We start from the raw sequence: 22,299 nt of genomic DNA, 5'->3' as shown, positions 1-22,299 counted from the left end.
TCCTGAAAGGAAGATGGCTTTTACTATTCAGCTGCACTGAGATGTGGCCTGCTAAAGAAGCACAACACTGGTGCTTACTTTAGCAGAAATTTGAGGTTCTGGAGGTTTTTTTACTGGCTGCATAATGGTTTCTTGGAGCAGAGAAGCTGTGGTTTGGTTTGGAGAACTCCACTCCCACAAGGGAGATGTAGTCTAAGACTGACAAGTCTTTGGCACTTTGGCATTAAGTTTGGGATGGGACCCCCATATATCAAAATCCAGCTTGGAGTGGGGTTTGAGTTCAGCTCCTTAAAGGGGTAGTTGCAGACAAGGGCTCCTGAGCTGCTCCCAAGGGACATCCAGAGAGGATTGTGTCTACACGTTGGACAGGGTGATGACGTTGAAGTAGCTTAGCAAGTCATCCATGGTGAAGTCCATGGCAATCCCTGACCCTGCGTAACAGCGCCGGATCAGATCCTCAAACTCCTGGTACTGCCGTACAAGCTCCTGCTCTATGGCGTGCCACACCACCTAGGGAAAAGCAGACCCTCAGCTCCCTTCATCCACCTATGACACCTACACATACTTTTGCAGTCCCAAACCCTGCAAAACATCAGTGTTACACCTAGATCATGCTCCAATTACCGGCAAAAGATTCTCCTCTGGGGAGAGATACTTGTGGATTTTCCTGTAGAGGGTCTCAAGGGCTCTTTTTACTTCTTTTCCAGGGTATTTTTCGATGACCTTCCTCAGCTCCTGCTTGCTGTAGGCCAACTGGAAGCTGACCTCTTCTTCTTTCACCCCTTGAGCCAGGCGGGCTTTCACCCCTTCAAAGAAGTGCTGGAAAGGCAAGGGAACACAACCACTGATACGCTGCCATAAGGTGAGCTCCTGCACTGGGCCTGAAACCTGGCTTCTTCCCTCAGTCCCCTTTTCCATGTCTGATTGAGTGGAAATGAAGTACTGGAGGCTGTTTATCCTCCAGGAAAGCTGGGTAGAGGGAATTTCATCAGTTCTCTTCCCTCTAAGGGCTGCAGCACCTATGGAAAAATCCCTCCATGGAAAACTCCCCCATGTTCCTTGGTGCTTCAGACAGTTTTGCTCACGACAGATGGTTTGGAGCCAGAGGTGGGGTTGGGGCCCTCAGAATCTGCAGAATTGTAAGGCAAAATTCAGGTTTTCTCCATTCTCTCAGGATATTGTATGAAAGCAGGAAAGGCTGTTCTGTAGGGAAGGGTTTGAAAAAGAACACATGTCCCACCCCATGCATGGTTGCTGGTTGAGAGACCAGGGCTATGCCCAGCCCCAAGGGATGCAGATCTCAGCCAGCTTTCAGAAAAGCACCAGGAGCAGTGTAGCTCCACAAAACAAGCTCAGTACTGACATATTTTCTATGTCTTTTGCAGCTGGATGTGGTATTCCACATCTGGTTTAATCAAGGCTGAAAAAAAGGGAATAATAACTTCCTTCAACCTACTGACTACCCACCTGTTCATACAGCCCAATAATCTGTTTGCTGTCTTAGGTATTTGCACTGTAATTTTGCTATGGAAAAATACTCTAAATCCCAAGGATTTTCAGAAAGAAAGACAATCCTAAAAGCTATAACTTGTTTTCAAAACCAGAAATGGGCTCCTACATTATTTAGGCCCCTCTGCAGCTTCTCTTGATGTCAGTGAGTTGTGCTCAAACGTGAAGAGCTGTGCTCTGTTGGAGAAGGCCATGTCAGGACACCATAAATCCCTGAGCAGGACGCAATCCAAGTACCTTCATATGTTACTTGCTTTGCTGTGTTGCGAGCAATGAAATTGTACTTTACTTTACAGAGGAAGGATTTGAAGCCATTACCATTGCAGGGCTGCAGGTAGCCTGAGACACCAAGCTGATCTCCCAGCCAAACCTGTAAGATGTTTGACAGCAAAGACTGGAAACAAATTGGAAGTAACAGGCCCTATAAATAATTCAAGCTGATGTCTGTCTGTGAGACATTTAAGGCCAGCGAGGAGAGAGGAGGAGCAGAGTGAGGAAGGTTCTTGGGAGCAGTCACTGCCTCCAGTAGGAAGGGGGTTAGCAAAGCCAGATGCTCTTTTGAGTTAATGAAGGCAGATGCTCTTAGCTCGGTTAACGAAGCAGCCTCTTGGGAAGCATGAAGCTGTGTTAGAGTTATTAGTCCAGGCAGCCATGCAAAAAGAGACCAGCATCTGCTAGATGCATGCACGCAACTGGGAGCTGGGGTCTGGAGAGGTTGAGGGCTGAGCTGGTACCAGCACCTGATACTGCTGAGCATCCTGGTGGGGCTGTGCTGCATGGTGAAACCCAACAGAGAAGGTGTGACAGCACTGGGGATATGACAACACACTAATACAATCCCAGACTGGATTTGGGGAGGAGTGATTTGAGCACCAATTAATTCATAATTTTGGGAAGTGCTGCTGCCCTTTGAGACCCAGGCACAGGTCAGTTTATCCTTTACTCACGTTGAGCTTTTCCAGTGGCTGGCCCAGGTACCTGATGACATATTTCTCCATGTGCTCGCTGTACCTTTGCTTGGCTTCCCTCTTCTTGCCCTCCAGGCAGAGGATCTTCTTTTGGCACAGGAAGCAGTGAATGTGGTGGAAATTTTCCATCATGACCATGTCTGTGTTGACCTTCAGGTTTGCTGAGGACAGGCTATTGACTTAAAAGAAAGGGACAAATCATGTATGGAGAGAAGACACTTGGCAGCTGGTCTGGAGAGGATGAGAGCTTGAGTAGCTCCTTGTGATGCAGAACAGAGGGGGCCCTTCTCACTTATGGTGGTAAACATGTCATTAGGCTGTCTCATTTGAACTGTCTGACTTCTCCCAGTACTAGAGGGAATAATTATCTGTAACTCAAATAATGATCCCTCTTCATTAGCTTGGTTCCCTATCTCGCCTGCTTCACTGTAGACACTGTTGGAGCCCAGAGGTGGCTGTGTTTGTGAGCTGCTGTTCAGTGGGTCACTCACCCCAGGCTCATCTGCAGGTAGAAGTCACCTCTCTACACCACCTCATGACCCATGGTTTGCAGTCTTGGACCTTCTGCAGCCCCTTAGGTCCTCTCCAAGCTGAGAAGCAGGGTCCCTCCACTGACAAACAGCTGGGACAGCACAGGGATCTACTGAAAGCCACCTACCTTGCTCTCCCAACCCCTCTCTCCTTACCAACATGCCTTGGTGTTGTGGGGGGAGTTACTCTTTGGCTGCCACTGCTCCCAAGACCTTCTAAGAAGAAGAATCTGGTTTGGTAGGACTCGATCTTAAAGGTCTTTTCAAACCAAGTGATGCTATGATCTGTAGTGAGAAGCTGTCCCTTCCATAGAGGCAAAGGAGAAGTTGACATCAGACTCATACTCACCACTGCTGAAGACGCTGCTGGCCAGTCTGAGATGCGCTTTGTCCAGCTCCCCCCTCCGCTGAGCTGTCCTGAACACCTCCTCCGAGAAGTTCACAAACTCCTCAAAGCGGCTGATGGAGGGCAGGATCCCACCCTTCATCCTGCTGGGCATCTTTGCCTCCTCAATCTCCTTGCACAAGGTCCCCTGGCAATAACACACAAGATGCAGTACTCTCAGGTCTGATGTGAACCCAGCCTCATTGGTTTTGCCTCAGACCCTTTGGTTTTGCCATCCTGGTAAGAGGAAGCTCTGATGGCACTTAGGTTCATTGTGTCTCACCTCCCTCAGATGCAATCATTGATGCAATGAGGGTCTAGTCCTCCCAAAACCAGAACCTGGTATAAACCAGTACTGCCTTCAATGAAGACCATGTTAGAAGTTTAGAAGATTCTGGAGGAGGTCAAAATTGGTCTCCTTGGGTCAAGCTCAGGTCTACTTGGGCTCACTCCTACTGATACTCACAATGTATTTGTTGAAGCTGCTCTTGGCCAGGAGCAGCACATTGCCCAGGACAGTGTTGAGGAAGGACGAGGGCAGAGCTGAGGAAGAGCCCCACATTTCAAAGATGGAGTCATTCAAGGTAACCAGGACCTGCAAGCAGCCAAATGGGTGGACCTTATTGCAGACATCTAGAAACCCTCTCAGCTCTGGTTCCAGGCAGCTGAAGATCTCACTTAGCAGCTGGGTTGTAGGTTCTTCTAGTCTTAAAAATAAAATAAAATAAAATGAAAAAGGTAAGCAATTAAATGGGGAGGGCACTGGCCCAGTGGACAGCTGCAGAGGCAAGGGCAAAGCTGAAGAAGAATCAAAGCTTTTTGTATTGCAGTGGAGCCTGTGTGAGCTTGGGTCCTCCTTCAACTCTTCACCATCTCTGCTTGTGGGACCACATTGAAATGTCCTGTTTTGCCAGCCAACTGAAAAACTTCAATGTTTTTATGCTGGCATCTTTTATAAGATATTTTTACTTTATGACACTGCTAATAAGGAAATAAAACCAATCAAAACGTAGGGTTTTCAATGAAACATAACCCTCACTTTCTGAGGCAGAACCAGTAGCCTCTGATCAGCCTCTCTGTGTGCCCAGCTATGAGGGCTCCTGGTTTTTTGCTATCCTGAGACCACTTGGTTGACATAAGGATGATCAAGAGTGAAAAAACAAATCCCTCCATCAATTCCTCAGATGATTCCTGTAGGACAATTCAAATAGTGCCCCTGTCAGAGCGGCCAGCTCTGTCTCATCACCCACATACTGGCTCTGAGGCTTGGTGCAAGGAGTGTCCTCTGGAGATGCTGTGCTCTCTCCTCCCTTAGGGACAGATGCCTGTAAGAAAGAGTGGGATGGAAATTACAATTTGTCTGCCCTCCCTCAGAGAGGAAAACTTGAGATGTGGGGTTCATTTCTGCTGCCTCTTACTGGAGCCCTGTGTTTGATGCTTAGAGGTCCTGTGATTTTGCTGGAGCTACTAATTAAGTTCAATTCAGTTTTTCTCTGTCATCAGAAGGTCTTCAGCTTCCCCACCACTGGCCATTGCAGAAGGACAAGAGCCTCTGATGGAGGTAAGCAGCACCCCACTGTCCCTTGTATCAAGCTGGAGGAAGGACTGGCTGATGGGGCTGGAGAGAACATGGTCCTCACACTCACCTCCAGCTCTGCAGACTCCTGGCTTAGCTGGAAGAACTTCTCAATGAACTGCTGCTCCGCGGTGCAAAGGGGTTGCAGCTCTCTCAGCACTTGCTCCAGTATCTGCTTGGAAACCACCAGACGTGTTAGAAAACCCTTCTGCCACACAGCGAGGACACCGTAGTAGATGTCCACGTCTACCTCTAGTGACATCTAAGCCAGGTCAACAGTGCAGAACATCTCTGCTTCTGCTCCAGGTAGGCAGCACTACAGAAAGGACCAAGGGATGGTCCCATCCCAAAGAAACCCATGGGATGAGTTGCAGCACTGGCACAGCCCCTGGGGGACTCCCAGATCCTTCCGAAAACCTCACCACCTCACCTTGACGACGTTGCCTTTTTCCAGCGTGTCTTCCTGACCTTCTCTGCTCCCAGGGAAGCTCCATCGCTGCCTGCTCCCCATTGGCTTCTCCAAGCTTTCCTGAAGACCTGCATGGTGTGTTGGTAAGTGGTTAGTTTTGATGCTAAATCGCCATAAAATTATATCCAGGATGGGGGAGGAGGTTGGCTTTTTTTTCCTCCTTCAAAAAGTGGCCACTTAAAATTATAAGGATTCACCTAGAAATTAATATTCTTTTCAAATACTGTCAGTTCTCATCACAGTGTTTTCACTGAGTGCTTGGCTAAAGTGGAAAAGTTGAAAATTTTCTTTCACATGTGCTTTAAAAAATACTCTTATACTCACTGAAAGGAATCAGTGGGGAAACATCCCTATTATTTTGTAATTAATTCTAAAAATTGGTCTCATTCCACTGACCCTGGAGGTCCTAGGTGAGTCAGGCCAGAGTCCATCTCTCAGAATACTCAAAACATCCTTATTTGACCCTACAGGGCTTTTACCTTTGGAGAGGATCTGTCGGATGCCCTAGATGCTGAGCAGTGATGACAGACAGCCCTGCTCATGACCTCAGCCTTGCCAAAACCATGGAGAAAATTAATGAGCTGCTTCATAGCCTTTTTCCCACCCTTATGCAATGGGTGATGATAATTTCTCTTGCTGGAAAATGGCAAAGTCAGGGGGAAAAAGGTCTCCCCACAGCAAACAGGAAAGGCTTTTATAAGCCTGTAAATTTTAGTTTGAAAAAGGGAATGGGAAAATAAGGAGAAAATACTTAATTATTGGCTCACAATTAACTATAAACAGCTCGGAGTTTGCCTTCTAAACTCTTCTATAATTCTGAAACAGGGAAATAAACCATCAAGTGTTATATTTAGAAGCAATCAACATAAATCCTTTATGAGGGCAGGGAATCAAACCTAAAAATTCACTGCCACAGCCATCAGTAGAAACAAAGATACAGGGAGAGCTGAAGCAAGCCGGGGATATTTTAAAGCAGGGATGAAGGATGTTATCGGACAAGTGTCCTTGCAGCCTGGGCTTTCATCCGTGTGGTGGCTCAGCCCTAGCAGCAGCTGAAACATCAGGGGAAACCTTGGATGAAGTTCCCGCAGAACTTCATCAATGCCAAACCCCTGCAAAACAGCCTGGGATCAACCAGTTTTTGCAGAAAATATTTCAGCAGGGAGGGGCCATGCTCACTTTCAGAGCCCATTGCTGCCAAGGTCCTTCAACAGAAGGACACGTGTTCAATGCCAGGGTGCTGCTGGACCAGCTCAGCCACGAAGAGGTCAACATCAACTGGAGGGAGGTGATGCTCTCCCTCCTGCTTTGTCCTCAGGGTCTCCAAGGCTGGGTGGGTGAATTTCAGTTGGTAACACCACAAGCCCCAGGGAAGGTGCCTTTCTGCAGCGGGCGGATGCTCTGTGGACAGTTTTCTAAAAATTTCCACTAATGGCACTCTACAACAATGTAGTGGCTGTAGTTTCAATGTGCTGCTCACATTTGTGATGGACTGAGCATCCCCAGCCAAGCCTGGGGCTTTCTACCTGCCCTAAACCACTTCTCAGCCCAGGGAGCAAAGCGTGGTGGCAGTGCACCCTAACCCAACATCTCTCAATCTCATCTCAATATCATCTCCTTGTGTAGGGATCCTTTCACCAGGATCCACCAGCCTTGTTTCCTTCCTGAGGCTTTGTCCTCTGGCTCTGGGGTCTGGACACAAGTGATGAAGTAGGTGTAGAGCTGGAAGAAGCTGAGCTAGCACTCTTGATAGGCTAAACACACCCTGAGAAGTGGTTTTTGACATTCAGGTTGGGCCAAGCTGGCATGGAACTTTCCATTACAGTGCTTTGTTTTGCTGAAGGAAAATGTGACTTCAGTGCAATCAAAAACTTCCCAAGGAGACAGATCAGTTTCTCTTTTTATCTCCAGAAACACTTGACTGGAACATTTTGAGTCAGATGCAGTGATTTCTGTTGAAATGGTCACCTTGGGACAACACAGCCCCACAGCCAGCTCACTATGAAATCATTCTGCTCTCACAAATATTGTCATGAATACACTCGTGTCTTCAGAGACAGGCTTGGTGCCATCTCTTTACAGGGAGAAGAGCATCTGAGGAGTCTGCGACCAGCTCTTCTTGCATGAAATACAGACCAGGCATTAGCCAGGAAGTCCCACGTGTCCCTCTCTTATTGGGGCATGATATCAGTCACCCGTGCATCATCTGTGAGTCCTGCGAAGGGAAGGTGCACAAAACCTACAGCTCTGAGGAACAGCTAAATAAAAGACTCAAATCTCGTGTTCGGTTTTGGGCCCCTCACTCCCAGAAGGACATTGAGGGGCTGAAGTGAGGCCAGAGAAGGGCAACAGAGCTGGGGAGGGGTCTGGAGCACACAAATGATGTGGAGCGGCTGAGGGACCTGGGGGGGGTTTAGCCTGTGGAAGTGAAAGTGAGGGGACACCTTATCCCCTCTACAGCTCCTGAAAGGAGAGGGTGATGAGGTGGCGGTGGCTTGCACATAAATCTCTGCTCAGTGCCACAAATGTCATAATTGCAAATCACTCACTTCCTTTTCTTCTTCCTAACAAGGAAGTTCTGGCTTGTTCAAAAAAGGCTCTGATTTCCCGGTCATAAAGTCTGCCGAGGTTCTGGGCATAGACCTGGAAAGAAAACAGACAGAAATCCCTGATGTATCTCATCTCTCAGTGCCCGTTTCATAGCTTTTTCTTCATGTGCCTGCTTAAAACAGAACTCAGTAGATGGCAACTGAAACACTTTAGTTTTGGTGTGTAAGACCTTCAGAAAGGTGAAAACCAGCGTGAAAAATAGAACCCAAGCCTCAGTGATATAAAAAATAAATCTCAGTTATTTAACAACATCTCTATTAACAGAAGAAGTCAAGGACTTTAAGATGACCCTTCTCTACAACCCTTTAAATAAAGCAGTGGGGAATAAAATACAAGATTAACCACATCCATTTAACGCTTATCACTCTTACTGAGTACAGAAATGGCCAGGTGAAACCTAAGAGACCAAATTTTAGCATTTCAGACCTTTTCCTTGAACACAATGTCTGCCACCAAGTCCCAGACTGCTTTCTGCCAAGCCCAGAGCTCCAACAAGATGTGGCCAAGAAGGGCCTAAAGCTCATGAGTGGTATGGGTTTGGTGAAACCAAGCTCTCATCCTGGATTAACCGGTTTGACTAATCTGTTCCTGGTGGATGGTTTGCAGTGTTTGTTCAGGATTTCAGCCGTACCTTGGGGAGATCACAGAACAGAACAGGGTTGGTGCTCCTCAGCCAGGCCATGAGTGGGGCATAGGGCACCAATTCCTGATGGTGGTGCCCATGGCCTGGTGCAGACAGTTTGTCAATGGGCAGAATGGGGACCTGCGCGTTACCCTAAAGCAACAGAAACAGCAGAAAGAGTCAAATGAAACAGAGCCTTGAAAAGATCTGGAAAAGAATTGATTCATAATTGCCTTTGAATTGCAAGGCTGAAAATCTCCAAGGATGGAGACCCTGCAGTTCCCTCACAGCTCCCTGACAGTCACTTCCCTTCCCAGAGACAATGCTTGAAAGCAAATGCTAAAGATTTAAGGATTTGGGAGTTTCTCCTTTTCTCTCCATGAAATTAAATCTAGAAAAGTAACATTTTTCTTTCAGATTTCTGCTCATGGAGATATTGTCCACTGTATGTGTTACACTGCAAGACGAGCACGCAAAAATTTTAATCAAAGCCTCAAAGGATTGTCTTTTATCCTGGGTTTTCATGTCACAAACAGACAAACAACCACCAGCCCCAAAGTAAAGCAAGAAAATCTGAAGCAAAAGTCTTCAGGATTAAGCACATTTTAACACAAGCAGAGGATTAATGACTGTCATGGGAGGGACCCCGATAGACTCAGAATTGGGCTGGGTTTCTCCTGCTTGCCTGCAAAATTAACCAGATCGCTGCGGGGCAACAGCAGGGTGAAGGCACGCGAAAAGACCTCTGTAGGGAGAGTTATCTGGTATTATTTTACCAGAATATTCAAATCTCCCAGGATTTTGAGCCCCCATGTGAAGACCAAAGCCCACCTGCAGCTCGAAGATGCTTGTAATGTGACCAATGAAGGAGCTTTCGAAGTTCTGCTTGAGCGTTTCAAACATGATTAGCTTCTCGGCTACAGACTGCAGTTTTCGATAACCTTGAGGGTAAAAAGGAGAATTAAGGTCCCTTCCAGCCCAAATAATTCTGTGATTCGATGAATGGTGCAGGACAGGCTGTGGATGAGCCGGTGTCTTTGCTGTGTGCAGATGTAAACACTCACCAGGGTGTATCTGGATGCTCATGCAGGCGGATAAAGCCTCTGCAGCAGCAATGCAGGCTTTCATGCTACTGGGGCTGGAGAGGTCTGCCTCCCCCAAGGCATCACAATGTTCCCTGCTGAGGTCCAGGTGGGTCTGAAAACAAAGAAAATAACAGGTACAAGCACATCCCCTCTCATCCCTCCTCATCCCATCCAGAAGAGATGCTTCTGGCTGGAAATAATGATTATTAATAATAATAATCATTAATATTTCACGTGTCCATGAAGAAGACCATGCTGCTCTGTCTCCACCAAAATCAAGGTTTTGCACAGTAACAAACAGCTAAAGAAAACTTAAAGAAAGCAAAGGAGAGAAAGGGAATGGAGAAAATCCCATCAGTGGGAAGAGAAGCAACAGGATCCCTGGTCAAGCAGCCTCTCCAGGGCAACAGGGAGTCCCCAGGATGCTTTTCCCATGGTAGATGTATTATTTGCCTCAGTTTCTCTACATGGGAGGTTATCAGTGCTGATGGGAGCATACTTTGACCAGGGCGTGTCATGTTCTGGCACTAATTGCTCATTAAGTGCTGTGCTTGTATGTTCCTGGGTACTGGTGATTGGCTATTGCAATGTCTATAATCTACTCCTGACAGCCGGTGTGCCCTAGTGCAAAGGTATAAAGTGAAAGCTATAAAGTGAAGGGAGGAAGAAAGCAACATCCCTTGGTGACAATCGTGTCTCACAAGAAACCCTACAGTCATGGGGATGCCTGGAATTTGGAGGCATAAGGCTGGGAGGATCTTGGTGCTTTGGGTGCAAGGGCAAAAGCACTGCCCCAGCAACCTCTGAGAATGTAAGAAGGTCCCAAAGCCAACAGTGAAAGACTGCAGAGCTGCGTTTGGAAGGTCCTTGGCGTTACATCGTTTGAGGTTCATCTTGCCCATGAAAAGGACTTTCAGGGACCCCTCTGTCGACCCTGAACCCCAGTGAGGGCACTGCATATCATGTCTGATGCTGGTTTACCTCTGGTTCCTCCCAGCTGTGTGGCCATCCTTAGATTATCAGGATAACCAAGTACCTCATTTCTAGGCCAGAGCAGCTCTGCAGATTTTGCAGGCAGGTAATAGTTTCTGGAGTGTTTAAGGCTTACTGAAAGCTTTTTTTCTAACAGATTTAACAGGCTGAAGATTTATATCTCTGCAAATTCACGTACTGTAAGGAAAAGGATCTCATCCATCAGCTTGGTCTTATTGGAAAGGATGCGATGCAGCAGGGAGTTTTCCCGGTGGATGTGGTCCATCTGCTGCTTCACGCTTCCCAGCAGCTCATCGTAGATCTGCAAGGTCTCCTCCACCCTGGCCACCTCTGCCAGGGCCTCATCAATGAAGCCCATCAGCTGTGTCACCTGATTCTCTGAGGAGATTATGGCCCTGAGGTTGGCCTGTGGAGGGGAGAAACAGGGCTTTAGCAGGGACAGACCACCACCATGACCATGACCACGGCCATGCCAATCTGTCACAGCTCCTGGCATCATCACCAATGGCCATCATGGCCCAGCCGAGCTGCTCTGCCAGGGGAATTAATAATCAGTTAAATTGTGCATGAGGCATGCACATATCTATGTCTTTAATACGGAAACTGAAGGCACGATTTGCCTAAGGAGGTCTCAGGCATTTGTTTTGATGGGTGGTAGAGATATATTGCGTTAATCACTGCTGACGAGCTAGAGATTAATCACTTCCAAACGTTAATTGTATCGTTTTCAGGGCAACCATGCACTGATGCATGCATCGTGTGGGATATCCAAGAAAACAACGAATAGACATGGGTCTGGGAGGCATGAGACTTCTAAACTGCTGTTTTTCTCTCTGTTAAAAAGCTTTTAAAGAAGTTTGTCTTTTCTGATAATTTTGACACCTTTTTCATTAAGTGAAGAAGAACATCAGAAGCACCTGCACCCCCCAATGTGCCCTGAGCTCAGCTCAGTGGTGGAAAATGATTGAAGAGACACAAAGTCTTGTCAACCCAAGTCAAGTTGCTGTGGCATGGACCTATGCAGTGTCCTAAATTAGGATTGTGTCCTAAGAACAGAAGATGCTGGGCATCCACAATCCCTGTGTTAAGGACTTGCTCGGCTTCAGTTCCACTGGCAAAGCATAGACTACACCCTCCTGTGACAAATGTTGTAGTGTTTTGAAGAAACGACATGGGGAACAGCTTTATTAAACGTTCCTAATTTATGAGCCATCAACCTCCTGCAATCTTGTCCCCACAGTGCCTTCAAATTGTCTTATTAGGGCTTCACTGCCTCACAGGGGTCTGCCTGGAGTGAAGCATTGCCGGTGCCATTGGCCGGGCAACCAAGGCAGAAAGGACTCTCAGGGAATCGCCGGTCCGTAAGGGGGACAACTTTACTGCGGGAGCTGGGATCCTGCAGATACGTAGGAATACCAATGTAAAAATCAGAGTCTGCAGCCTCCCAGGTGCCCTGGCTGTGTTTTCCTTCCCTCTGATGCAGAAAAGTGCTCTCTTGCTGTTGGTGCAGCATTTCGCCATCCCCAGAAGAGCCAGGTTAGCAGAGGGTGGTTGGTATGGCAAGAGAAGGACAAGGTGTTACCACTGGGGCGTGTGGAAAAACATTGAAATATATGCATGTGCCAGGCTAACTTGCTGGTATTAATAACCCTTAATATCATAGATTAAACCTTAGAGATGGAAACATCTCATTAATTAATCTGTATTAGCAATAAGTGGCATTTATTCATTAGAGGGCATTAAAACAATGTATTCGACAGTGCCTTGCGTCTCAGGGAAGTTAACAGATCTATCAGCTGCTCTCCCAGGGTATTTCACAGCTGGGAAACTGAGTCACAAAGCACCAGGAGAACTGGGAGCAAGCAGGAGCAGACCTCAGGAGTTCAGTCTTGCAGATTAACTGCTGCACTTCCAAGCATATATTACAACTTTGGAAATACAGCAAAAACTGGAGCTAAAGGAGGCTGGATTTAGGGTTTGTGGTTTCTTTTATGTTTTAGGATATTTTCTTTGGCTTATTTTTTAATCTTTATTCTTCAGTCACCTACCACAAAATCCTAGCACCAGGTACATTAGTAAAAGATAAATGCTTGAAGCAGCCATCTCATTATTTCGCTCCAGCACTCAAAGAAACAAGTTATCCTCTGCAGAAGTGCAATAAAATACGGCAACTCCAATAAAGCAAATAAAGCTCACTAGTCTGAAAATAATGTGTGCCTTCTCCACTGGCCGTTTCCACTACAGTTTATCTTTCACTTTTTATCTCTCTTATTCCAGTTGTGTTTAATATTTTTCTCCTTAGCTGCTGTTTTTTCCTCCATAGGGAACATTGTGGGCCCTTTCCTTCCCTTCCAGGCATCCCTATCCACAGACCACCCTTTCTCTTCCATCACCCCACACTTTTTACACACGTTTTAAGCCCCTTCCTCCCTACTCGTTCCTAACCAGATTTTCTTCATTCCCCTTTTTCAGAGGTAATCAATGTGCTAAAAAAGCTAAAAAAAAAAGCCAAACCAAACCTGAAATAAAAGGAATTTTCAATGTATTTGTGTTAGCCCTTGTGGCAATGCAGCAGGACTCATCCCCATCACTTCTGCACATTCTGCTCATGGATGGCCATGCTGGACCAGTGAAAACCTGGCAGTGAGGGCCAGAAGCAACGCCCTAAGACAAATTTATCCTTCACTAGTGACTACAGAAATGATGGTCCCAATTTCACACTGCGTGGGACACAGAGACCTTCTTCATGATGTGAAGGAGGTCCCGCAGCTACCCAGCCTCATCTACCTCCCTCCTCCAGACACAGTTCCGTGTCCTGATGTGCCAGAAAACTTCTTTTGGGGTGACCCATAGCCTGTGGCTCCCTCACCTCATCCAGCACTTGGAGGTCATTGCTGAGCTGCTCCGCAAAGGCCACTGAGTTGTTCACAAGGGGCTCGTGTTCCTCCATCAGCTTCAGCACATCAGCTGCTTCCCTCGGCGTCATCTCCTGGTACGCACTAAGCTCCTCCTGGCTCTCAGTCTCTGCGGTGTCCTTCCCTTCTTTCTGAGGCCTTTGTCTCCCTGTATGGACAGGAGGAGACGTGGAGGTGGCCAAAGCCATATAGCTGTGTCATTTTATTATGACATGTCTGGAGACATTCAGAACCCCCCTGGACGCGTTCCTGTGTGACCTGGTCTGGGTGATCCTGCTCTGGCAGGGGGGTTGGACTGGATGATCTTTCGAGGTCCCTTCCAACTCCTAACATTCTGTGATTCTGTGATTCTGTGATTAGCCCTGCTAATAGTAGCCTTAGGGGTCCTATTGAGTCCAACTGACGTGACCCCAGTGGTCCCAGTCTGCTGCTCAGTCAGGGCAAGGTCACAGCATGGAGCAAATAAAGGTGTGGGGTGAAAAAAAGATCAGCTTTGGAAGAGGGACAAAATGGACATTTTAAATTTGAGCTCTGGTTGTCTTTTTTACCTACTCCCCTCTCTAGGATTGCGTGCTGGGGCGTGTTGCTATGTGCGTTACACAAAGCTGAAAGAAATTTCAGAGATAAACAGGCTTCTTCTCATCAAATAATTATGTGTTGTAGAGTAAAATATATTTTTGCATCCATATATATCTCTATTTATTGATACAGGGCTGGGGGATGCTACCAGGGAGTCTGCCCCTGGTCTGACATTACCAACAATTTACTGCTTGCCCACCCTAGAGCGCAGGTAGCATCTCTAGAGATAAGATAAACTGTCTATTTTTCTATCTAAATTTAATATATTTCTATCTATTTTTCTGCCCATCCTATTGCTGTATCTCCATGGCAAGGGCCAGCAGATAAATCAGATGGCTCCAGATACACAAACCATGGATCTTCCTGCTTCCCTCTCACTGGTACCCACCTCGGCCTCTCCCATCATCCACATTCACCTTTTGCAATTTATTCACCTCCTAAAGCGATAGTCATGATGCAAAAAAACACCCCAAACTGCTCTGATTGTGACAAGGACATTAATTACCTTCTGCCATGCAGGAGGGGATGTTCACAAATGTGACAGAGCTGGCGAGGAACCGGTGGCTCAGCTTCCACAAGCATCTGATAAAGATTTTCTTCTCATCGAAGCTGTGAGCTGTCCACTTGTACACCTTATCAAATTGCAGATCGAACTCCAGGCTTGCCTAGGTGTCAACAGTTAATTACCACATCAATTAGATGCCACACCGCATGGGCTCAGCACCGGCTTTGCAGTGCATTTTAATGCCAACAGCTGAAAACATGTTGTGCACTGGAAGGAAAAACACTGGGATTTGAAGTCTCTCAATCAAGGAATTCTTTGGCCAGCTCTGTATTTCCAAGCCAACAGCAAGCAATTCCTCTAAGGAACAGCAAATTCACCTTTGCTTTTTCTGTCCTGCAGATGTAGACATCTCTCCCTGGGGTAAGATTTGAGAGATACACTCATGGCACTTGGCAAATAATCATAGCCATGATAAAAACACTGAAAATAGAAGGGGACACCAGGACACCATAGTGGGTCAGACCAAGCAATCAACTCAACCTAGTGTCCTGGTCCAGCACGCTGGTTTCAAATTAAATACATCCCTTGCCTTTTGCTGCAGGTTTTGGGAAGTGAAGGCTGATGAATTTTGACACCGGCCTATGGCAGATGCTTGGGATAAAAAGCATCTAAAGGGCAAGTCCAGGGTTATATTGCCTTCAGGATTCCCTGCCAGCCTCTAGCCATCCATGATGGAGCAGCGCGCTGAGTTGTATCCACTGCTCTGTGTTTAACAGCCCTTGAAGGACCTTCTGTCCCTGAGTTCCTCTAATGTGCTTTTTTTTTACTTATTCATAGCGTCGGCATCTACAGCATCCTGTGGCAATGAGCTCTGCAGTGTAACAATGTGCTGGGTGAGAAAGCTTGAACTTTAAGGCAAGGAGTTAAGGGTTCGAGGTAAGCCCAGCACCCACCCCGTCTCCCATTGCAGGTCCTCATCCAACCCAATGAAAAGTCAGGGGAAAGTCACCTGAGATAACACTGGAAAAAAAAACCATCTTTGGCATTCTCTGTGTTTTTTTCACCCTTAAAAGTGTCCATATCTCTACATCTATCCATGCCCAAAGGATGTAACCTCATGGAGGGGGATCTCCAGACACAGGAGGGTTATTTCTTGCCTCAAAGCAATATAAGGGTGGAGAGAAAAAGAGAGGTTATTGGGAACAATGTAATTGGGAACATCCTGCAGAAAGAAACTCCCTCCTGCACCATCTCATTATCTCTGCGGCACAGCGTGATCTCACCTTCAGGAGAAATTAGGAGCCGCGCTTGTAATTATTGATACCAATCATCATAACAGATGTGGAGTTTATGGGGATCGACATAGTCCTACGACACTTCAAGGGCTGCTTTCCGAACATCCCGAAGCAATCCATCACGCCCCCGCGCTGCTTTGCAGAGCAGCGATGTCTGGGGGAGCAATTTACAGCATGCGTAGTTTACAGCACGCCTGACGAGAAGCTATTAAAGCTGGGAGGCATCCATTAATCGCTTCATAAATATTAATACAGCTTTGGTCAAGGGAGCTTTCAGCACTGCTGGGCTTGCAGTGTCAGGACTTTGCTGGTGCCAGGGAACTGAGGATCAAGCCCTTGCTGCGTGTATGGAGTAGCTGGGGTTCAGCTGCTGAGTGTTAGAGGAGGACTCTGGTCTTGATTTCCATGGACAGGCCATGCAGGTAGAGACTGTGATCCTTCCTCTGTATTTGGTGCTGGTGAGGCCACACCTTGAATCCTGTGTGCAGTTTTGGGCCCCTCACTACAAGAAGGACATTGAGATGTGTAGATGAGGTGCTTAGGAATAAGGTTTAGTGGTGGATGGGTTATGGTTGGACTCAATGATCTTAAAGCTCTTTTCCAACCCATGATTTTATGATTCTGTGACTGCACTGACATGAGCACTGGGGAGCTTGGCTTGTGCTGGGGTCTCCATGGTGGGACTCGGAGCCATGCCAACATGTCCTGCCTGCAGGCTTCTGCCTCAGCCTCTCCTCTGCCTGGTGACCTGGTGCAGTAGCTTTCAGCTGGCAGATCCCATTTTATGAACAACATGGACAATTCTGGCTCCCTGCATTCAAGAAAGACAAATTCAGTCTGGAAGAGGCAAGGAAGAGGACTCCAGGCCTGATGAAGTGAAGGAGTCAACATGGAGGAGGGGATGAAGAGGTCAGTCTGCTGTGCTTGCTAGAAGGAAGGTTAATAGGGGAGCTGACTGCAACCTAAAAATACATCTGCAAAGAAGATTTGTCTAACACAGAATCATTAAGGTTGGAAGACACCTCTAAGATTATCAAGTCCAACCATCAACCCAGCACCACCAACCTAAAGGACAACCACAGCACAAGTGCAAATGGAGATGTTGTGGGTAGAAGTTCAGATTGGGGGTTACGAGAAGGCTTCAGCCATCAGGACAACCAAATTCTCTATTTGCCACCCAGTAGGAAGGGTTTCAAAAGTACGCCAACACTTTAAGGTGAAGTGTGATCAGTTTATCTCATTGGGATAGCAAAAGAGGGGGAAAGGGCTGAAAATCCTGGAGATACTTTCTAATCCTAACTCCTCAGGAACCAAAGCAATTTAGAAGTCTTGGTGGAGCCAGGCTCATCTGCAAGAAGAAAGCCCAGGCAGGATGAAAGCCTGCATTTTCCTGTATACAAGAAAATGTGAGATGATGAGAGACCAGTTCAGTCCTACCCATGGGACTAGAACACCCTGGAAACCTGCAGCTGTGATTTTATTCCCTGACACACTGTGCAGATGCACTTTATTTGTCCTGGATACAGAGCTGGGAAGCTGCTCTTTTTCTCATTTATTTCTATGCTTGTGAAAACCCAGGCACCTTGCCAAAGCCCCTGGAACATTCACGTTAATAAAAAAACCTAATTATAACAACTTTAACGACCCTCTGCCAGCCCCAGCAGCAGAAAGGGAATATCATGTCCATGCTTTCTTTCCCCAAACCCTTAATGTCACCCTAAAAACGCAGACTCACACTGACTCCAGCTCCCTATAATCCTCCTTTTGGTAAATGCCTACATTTAATCTTTAAATACCCTATGCAAATGTCTGTCAAGAAGCTTTGTCTACATGGATCGACAGATGGACCTGACAATGTGTTCTGCAAATGCTGCAGCCCTGAGAAAAGCTTTGCAATCCATCTCTCCAAGGGTCACTGCAAAGAGCTCCAGGAGGTCCTCTCTGCCCCAGGAACAGGGAGGGTTTGCCCACTGATTTTGATGGACCCTGTGGCCATGCAGGACACAGTACCCATAGCCCATTTCCTAATTTAGAGAGGGATGAATCTGGGAGGAGGAGATCGCTGCAGCCTCAGCATCCTGGGCACATCTCCCTGGAAAAGATGAGAGGAACGAGAGGTCCAAAAGCACTGATGGAGGAGCCATCCAGGGAGGGACCCCAGTGCACCACACTCTAGGAAACAGCTCAGAGGGAAGGCAGAGGGCTTTTAAATTTCTATAACGCTGGTTGTTTCCTCAAAATTCACATCATTCGGGATGATTCAGTCCTATACAACCCACTGCTCTTCCCACCACTCAAACATATGAGCTGAGCCCTAACGGATCCTGGCCCATGTCTTTCTACCTTCATATATCTCTCTCCCATGATCATTTCTGTCTTTCACCACAGAAGGAAAATCAGCCCTACCTGATGGAGACTCTTGCCATCCACCATCTTCAGCTCTGCTAAAGGCCACCTGCAGGCTATCTTGTACTGCTCTCCTCGGTCCACCTTGACCTTCACCAGGAAAGGCTGCGTTGGCCTGAAGGCAGCCACTGATGAGAAAAAAAGAATCAAAAGAATGCACAAAATTATTGTTAGCCCAGTACACAACAGTTCAGAGTGGGTTGACATGAGCGGATGGACACACAGACACTGCTTTTGCATTGTGGCTGTATGGAGTGAGATGCTACGGTTTCTACTGGCTTTTCTTGTCATTGAGTATTTCCATATAGGAAGTATCCACATATAGGAAGTATCCAGAGTACTTTGAAGTCTATGGAGAGATTCCCAACAATTTCAATGAGTTTTAAACCAGGCCATTGTGCTCTACACAAGTCACAAGTCATATTTCAGCAAGATCCAAATGTGATGAGAACAGGACGACCTGGTACCATGAGATTTATGATGGCTGCCTACCGCATTGCTGGCCCTACAACAGAGCCCAGCAGCACCACAATGTTTGGCTGATACTCACGCAGATATATCCCATAAAAATACAGTTCCAGTGCCAATGAGGTTACAGTCACCTCTTGGTTCATCTGGCTACATCACTCTGGCTCTTCTAATTCAGATAACCCAGATATCTCCAGAAAGGAGACAACTTATAAGAAGTGATGGAGCAACTAGAAAAGCATAGACCAAAGGAGATGGAAAAGCACAGACCAAAGGCGATGGAAAAGTATAGACCAAAGGAGACGGAGAATTTCCTAAAGCTCTTGCACTGTTGGATCCTGATCAAACAGCTACGTACTCCTGAAATGTCTGGGTACTGTGAAAGCTTTCACCCAAACTGTGGAGAGACAGAGTGAGACTGTAATGCTGTATCATGTTAGAGTGGTTTGTTGCTGACCTCTAATGACAGAATTGAGGCAAATGGTAAAAACAAAATGATCTTGCATTGGTGGAGGGAGCAATCCAGCAGACCCCAGCTCTCTCTGTCCATCCGATGGTCAAGAGAAATCTTGTGTTTTCATTGCCAGTTCTTGACACACTCAACTGTCACGGCACAGCTCCTACCTTTGGATTGAGGTTTCCTCCATTTAATCTTAAAATACAGCATCCCAAATAGTGTCCCTATCCCCCTGAATTAGGAAAAGAGCTATCAGAGATCAAACTCTCTGCCTAGAGCTGCAAGCAGTTGGGTTTGCACCTCAATCCATCTCCCGGCCCCGGGGTTCTCACCCACGATGCAGAGAATGGACATCTTCTTCTTCTTCCCCGTCTTCCAGACACAGACAGTTTCCAGCAGCCGTTGCTTCTGCGGGTTGAAGACATCATTTTCCAGCAAGCTCCAGAGAGAAGCCATGGTGGTACCTGAATATGGCAGCACGTAATAGCTCCGTGTCACCCACTGATGCTTGTGGTCACCAGCACCTCCTGTGAAGCACAAACAATGCAAGAAGGAAAGGCTTTGCTTAAATGATCTTAGAATCTGTTTTTTTAGCAAGAAAAAATTGGTTGTTCACAAACCACTCTTTTTTAACCCACAGTATAATTAATGGAAAGTTCTTACACAACTTCCTAGTCAGACCTAAGACTCCCGGAGCTGTACGTCCACTGTAAGTCCAACCCAGCACCACCAGGGAAGAGATGGTCATTTGTGTCCTCTGTGTCCTGTATGAACACCCCAAAACCACCAGCAGCTACATTACAGCCTTTGGTTTAGGTGGTAAGGAAATAAGCAAAGTGGCTACAACTAAAAGGTTACAATTAATGCAAATATTTTCATAAGAGGTAAGGCTAAACAAAAATACAGACTGTAGGAAAACAATAATATTTAGAACACACACTTGAATGTTTCCTAAGAGAAATTGATTGTTACTGAAATTTATTGCATGGCTCTGCAATGAACTGAAATAAATGAAACTTACAGCAGCTTCCTCCCCATCGTGATGGGGCTTTTGGCTCAGCCACGTAGCTACCGAGCTTGAAATCACATCCGCAATTAGTCAGACTTTTTCTACTATGGCTGTGACCAAAAAAAAGAAATAAATTTGCTGCTAAAACGGTTCTGTCACCATAGCATTGCTGTGACTGCCGTCCCTCCCTGGGTTATTCGGTTTCTCCATCCCTGTCAGCTTTTCAGTCTCTAACGGCAGGGGCGGGCAGGATGGCAGCCCGAGACCTGGCCATTTGCACTGTTATTGCCTTCGAACTCACGAATTCGTTTATAACAGCGCTTGAGCAGCGGCTGCAGCAAAATGATTGAAAGCCAAAGTAATAGAGGGCTCGCTGCTCCCCGATCAGTTAATGCAGAAAGCACAATTCTTTCCACGAAGGCAATTGCAAAGCTGTCGGTAGCAGAGCCACCCCCCCATTTTCTAGAGACAACCTGAAAGGCTTAAACATCTCCATGAAATCTTCCTGAAATTTTGGCAGAGGTGCACATCACCCACCCCCAAGAACTGCCTGCGAGGAAGAGGGCGGTAGCAGGAGGAAGAGCACTCAAAGACTTTACCAGCCACGTCTCGCTGAGGATAAAGTGCGGGATGTCAGTCACAAGGAGACGTAGGACAGGAAATGGTTTGCTGCTGAAATGAAAGCTTTTAGGAGAAAAACAGGAAGCCTGAAGAACCTGAGTGAGGCCTGTGAGATGCAGCTTGAGGTCAGGGCAGGAAAACCCTGGTGCAAAGCAGGTGCAGCTGGAGGCGAAGTGGGTTTTGACTAGAAGCAAGACAAAACAAGGCAAAACTTCCGTCCATTTCCAATTTGTTTTGTTAAAGAGAGTCAAAGTGCTGAATGAAGGACAACTATGGTCCAGCCTCTAATCAGATGGTGCCTCCCTAACCCTTCTCCATTAGCAAAGGGTCTCAGAAACCGACAAGAGGTTTAGGAGTTGGGCAGGATGCTGGTGACACAGTACCTGCCCTCATTAAGCAAGATGCATAATCACAATGCGTAATCGTAAAGAAGGCAGATGGACCCATCTCTGGTGCAACCTGCAGATGGCCTCTGTATTCAGCTTCAGAATCGAGTTTTTCAGTCCTGTTCCTGTTGAGCAACCCCCATCATTCACTGATGATGGATCTCTCCCAAACCTCTGCACTGATTTACGTGTTTGCATGTTGGTTATGTAGCCCCACGCCACACTTCTCTGTCTCAGCATGAAGCTAAACTGACAGAAAAAAAGGCTTAAAAAGCAATGGTCACTGGGAAGTACCAATGTTTTAATTGAATTATTCATTTGTCAGATGTTGATGAGTATGAGAGACATGAACTGTGGTCATTTCTGCTCTAGAGGGGCAGTGACCGCAGGCTGGTTGAGTCAGTGCAGTTGTATAGACTCCAGGTTGATGCCCTGGTGTCACATCTGGGTGCCAAATAAAGCTGTATTTACACACCTGCTGTGCTCGGTGCCTTGGAAAAAACAGCTTATTTAATTTGCGAGCTGTAAGGACATTACGTGCACTCTGGAGGGTGAATTAGATGGGGCGAGTGTTACAGCAGAGAGAAAAATATGATCACACCACCCAGCAGGACTGCATTAACGCATTATCATTTACTGCGAGACAGTAAAGATGCTGTGCCAGGGCTTCCATTCATGATTTCATATTATTTCCATAAACTCCATCTTCTTTACCTCTTCTGGCTCGCAGAGAGGTTTTTTTTCTCTTCCAGATGGCCGTGCCTGCCTTCGTTGTCATTCACAGGCATTACAGGAGGGGAATTCACACAGATGTCAGCCTGGCACATGAGCCCCCATCATACCGGGAGGTTTTTGAGGCCATCCTATTTGGCTAAAAAAATTTTAAAATAAATAAATAAAATAAAATAATT

The 22,299-nt window shown here is 46.7% G+C and overlaps 1 protein-coding gene across 1 annotated transcript; it reads right to left on the bottom strand.

Annotated features, from left to right (window-relative positions):
• Positions 1-354: 354 nt before the first annotated feature.
• On the bottom strand, positions 355-19,828 carry LOC104537626 (exocyst complex component 1-like). Its single transcript, XM_010180564.1, has 18 exons — positions 19,705-19,828; positions 18,448-18,575; positions 14,747-14,906; positions 13,617-13,810; positions 10,926-11,153; positions 9,734-9,866; positions 9,501-9,610; positions 8,679-8,822; positions 7,987-8,080; positions 5,399-5,505; positions 5,035-5,140; positions 4,777-4,799; positions 4,647-4,702; positions 3,859-4,099; positions 3,357-3,540; positions 2,457-2,656; positions 625-819; positions 355-510 (listed from the first exon to the last, which is right to left on the bottom strand). Exons 1-18 carry the CDS (start codon positions 19,826-19,828, stop codon positions 355-357), a joined length of 2,583 nt encoding a protein of 860 aa, XP_010178866.1.
• Positions 19,829-22,299: the final 2,471 nt, after the last annotated feature.

The sequence above is a fragment of the Mesitornis unicolor genome, unplaced genomic scaffold, assembly GCF_000695765.1.
Source record: "Mesitornis unicolor isolate BGI_N332 unplaced genomic scaffold, ASM69576v1 scaffold23593, whole genome shotgun sequence".
Lineage (NCBI taxonomy): Eukaryota > Metazoa > Chordata > Aves > Mesitornithiformes > Mesitornithidae > Mesitornis > Mesitornis unicolor.
The sequence above is the reverse complement of the archived record's forward strand: the minus strand, read 5'-3'. Positions and strand labels throughout refer to the sequence as shown.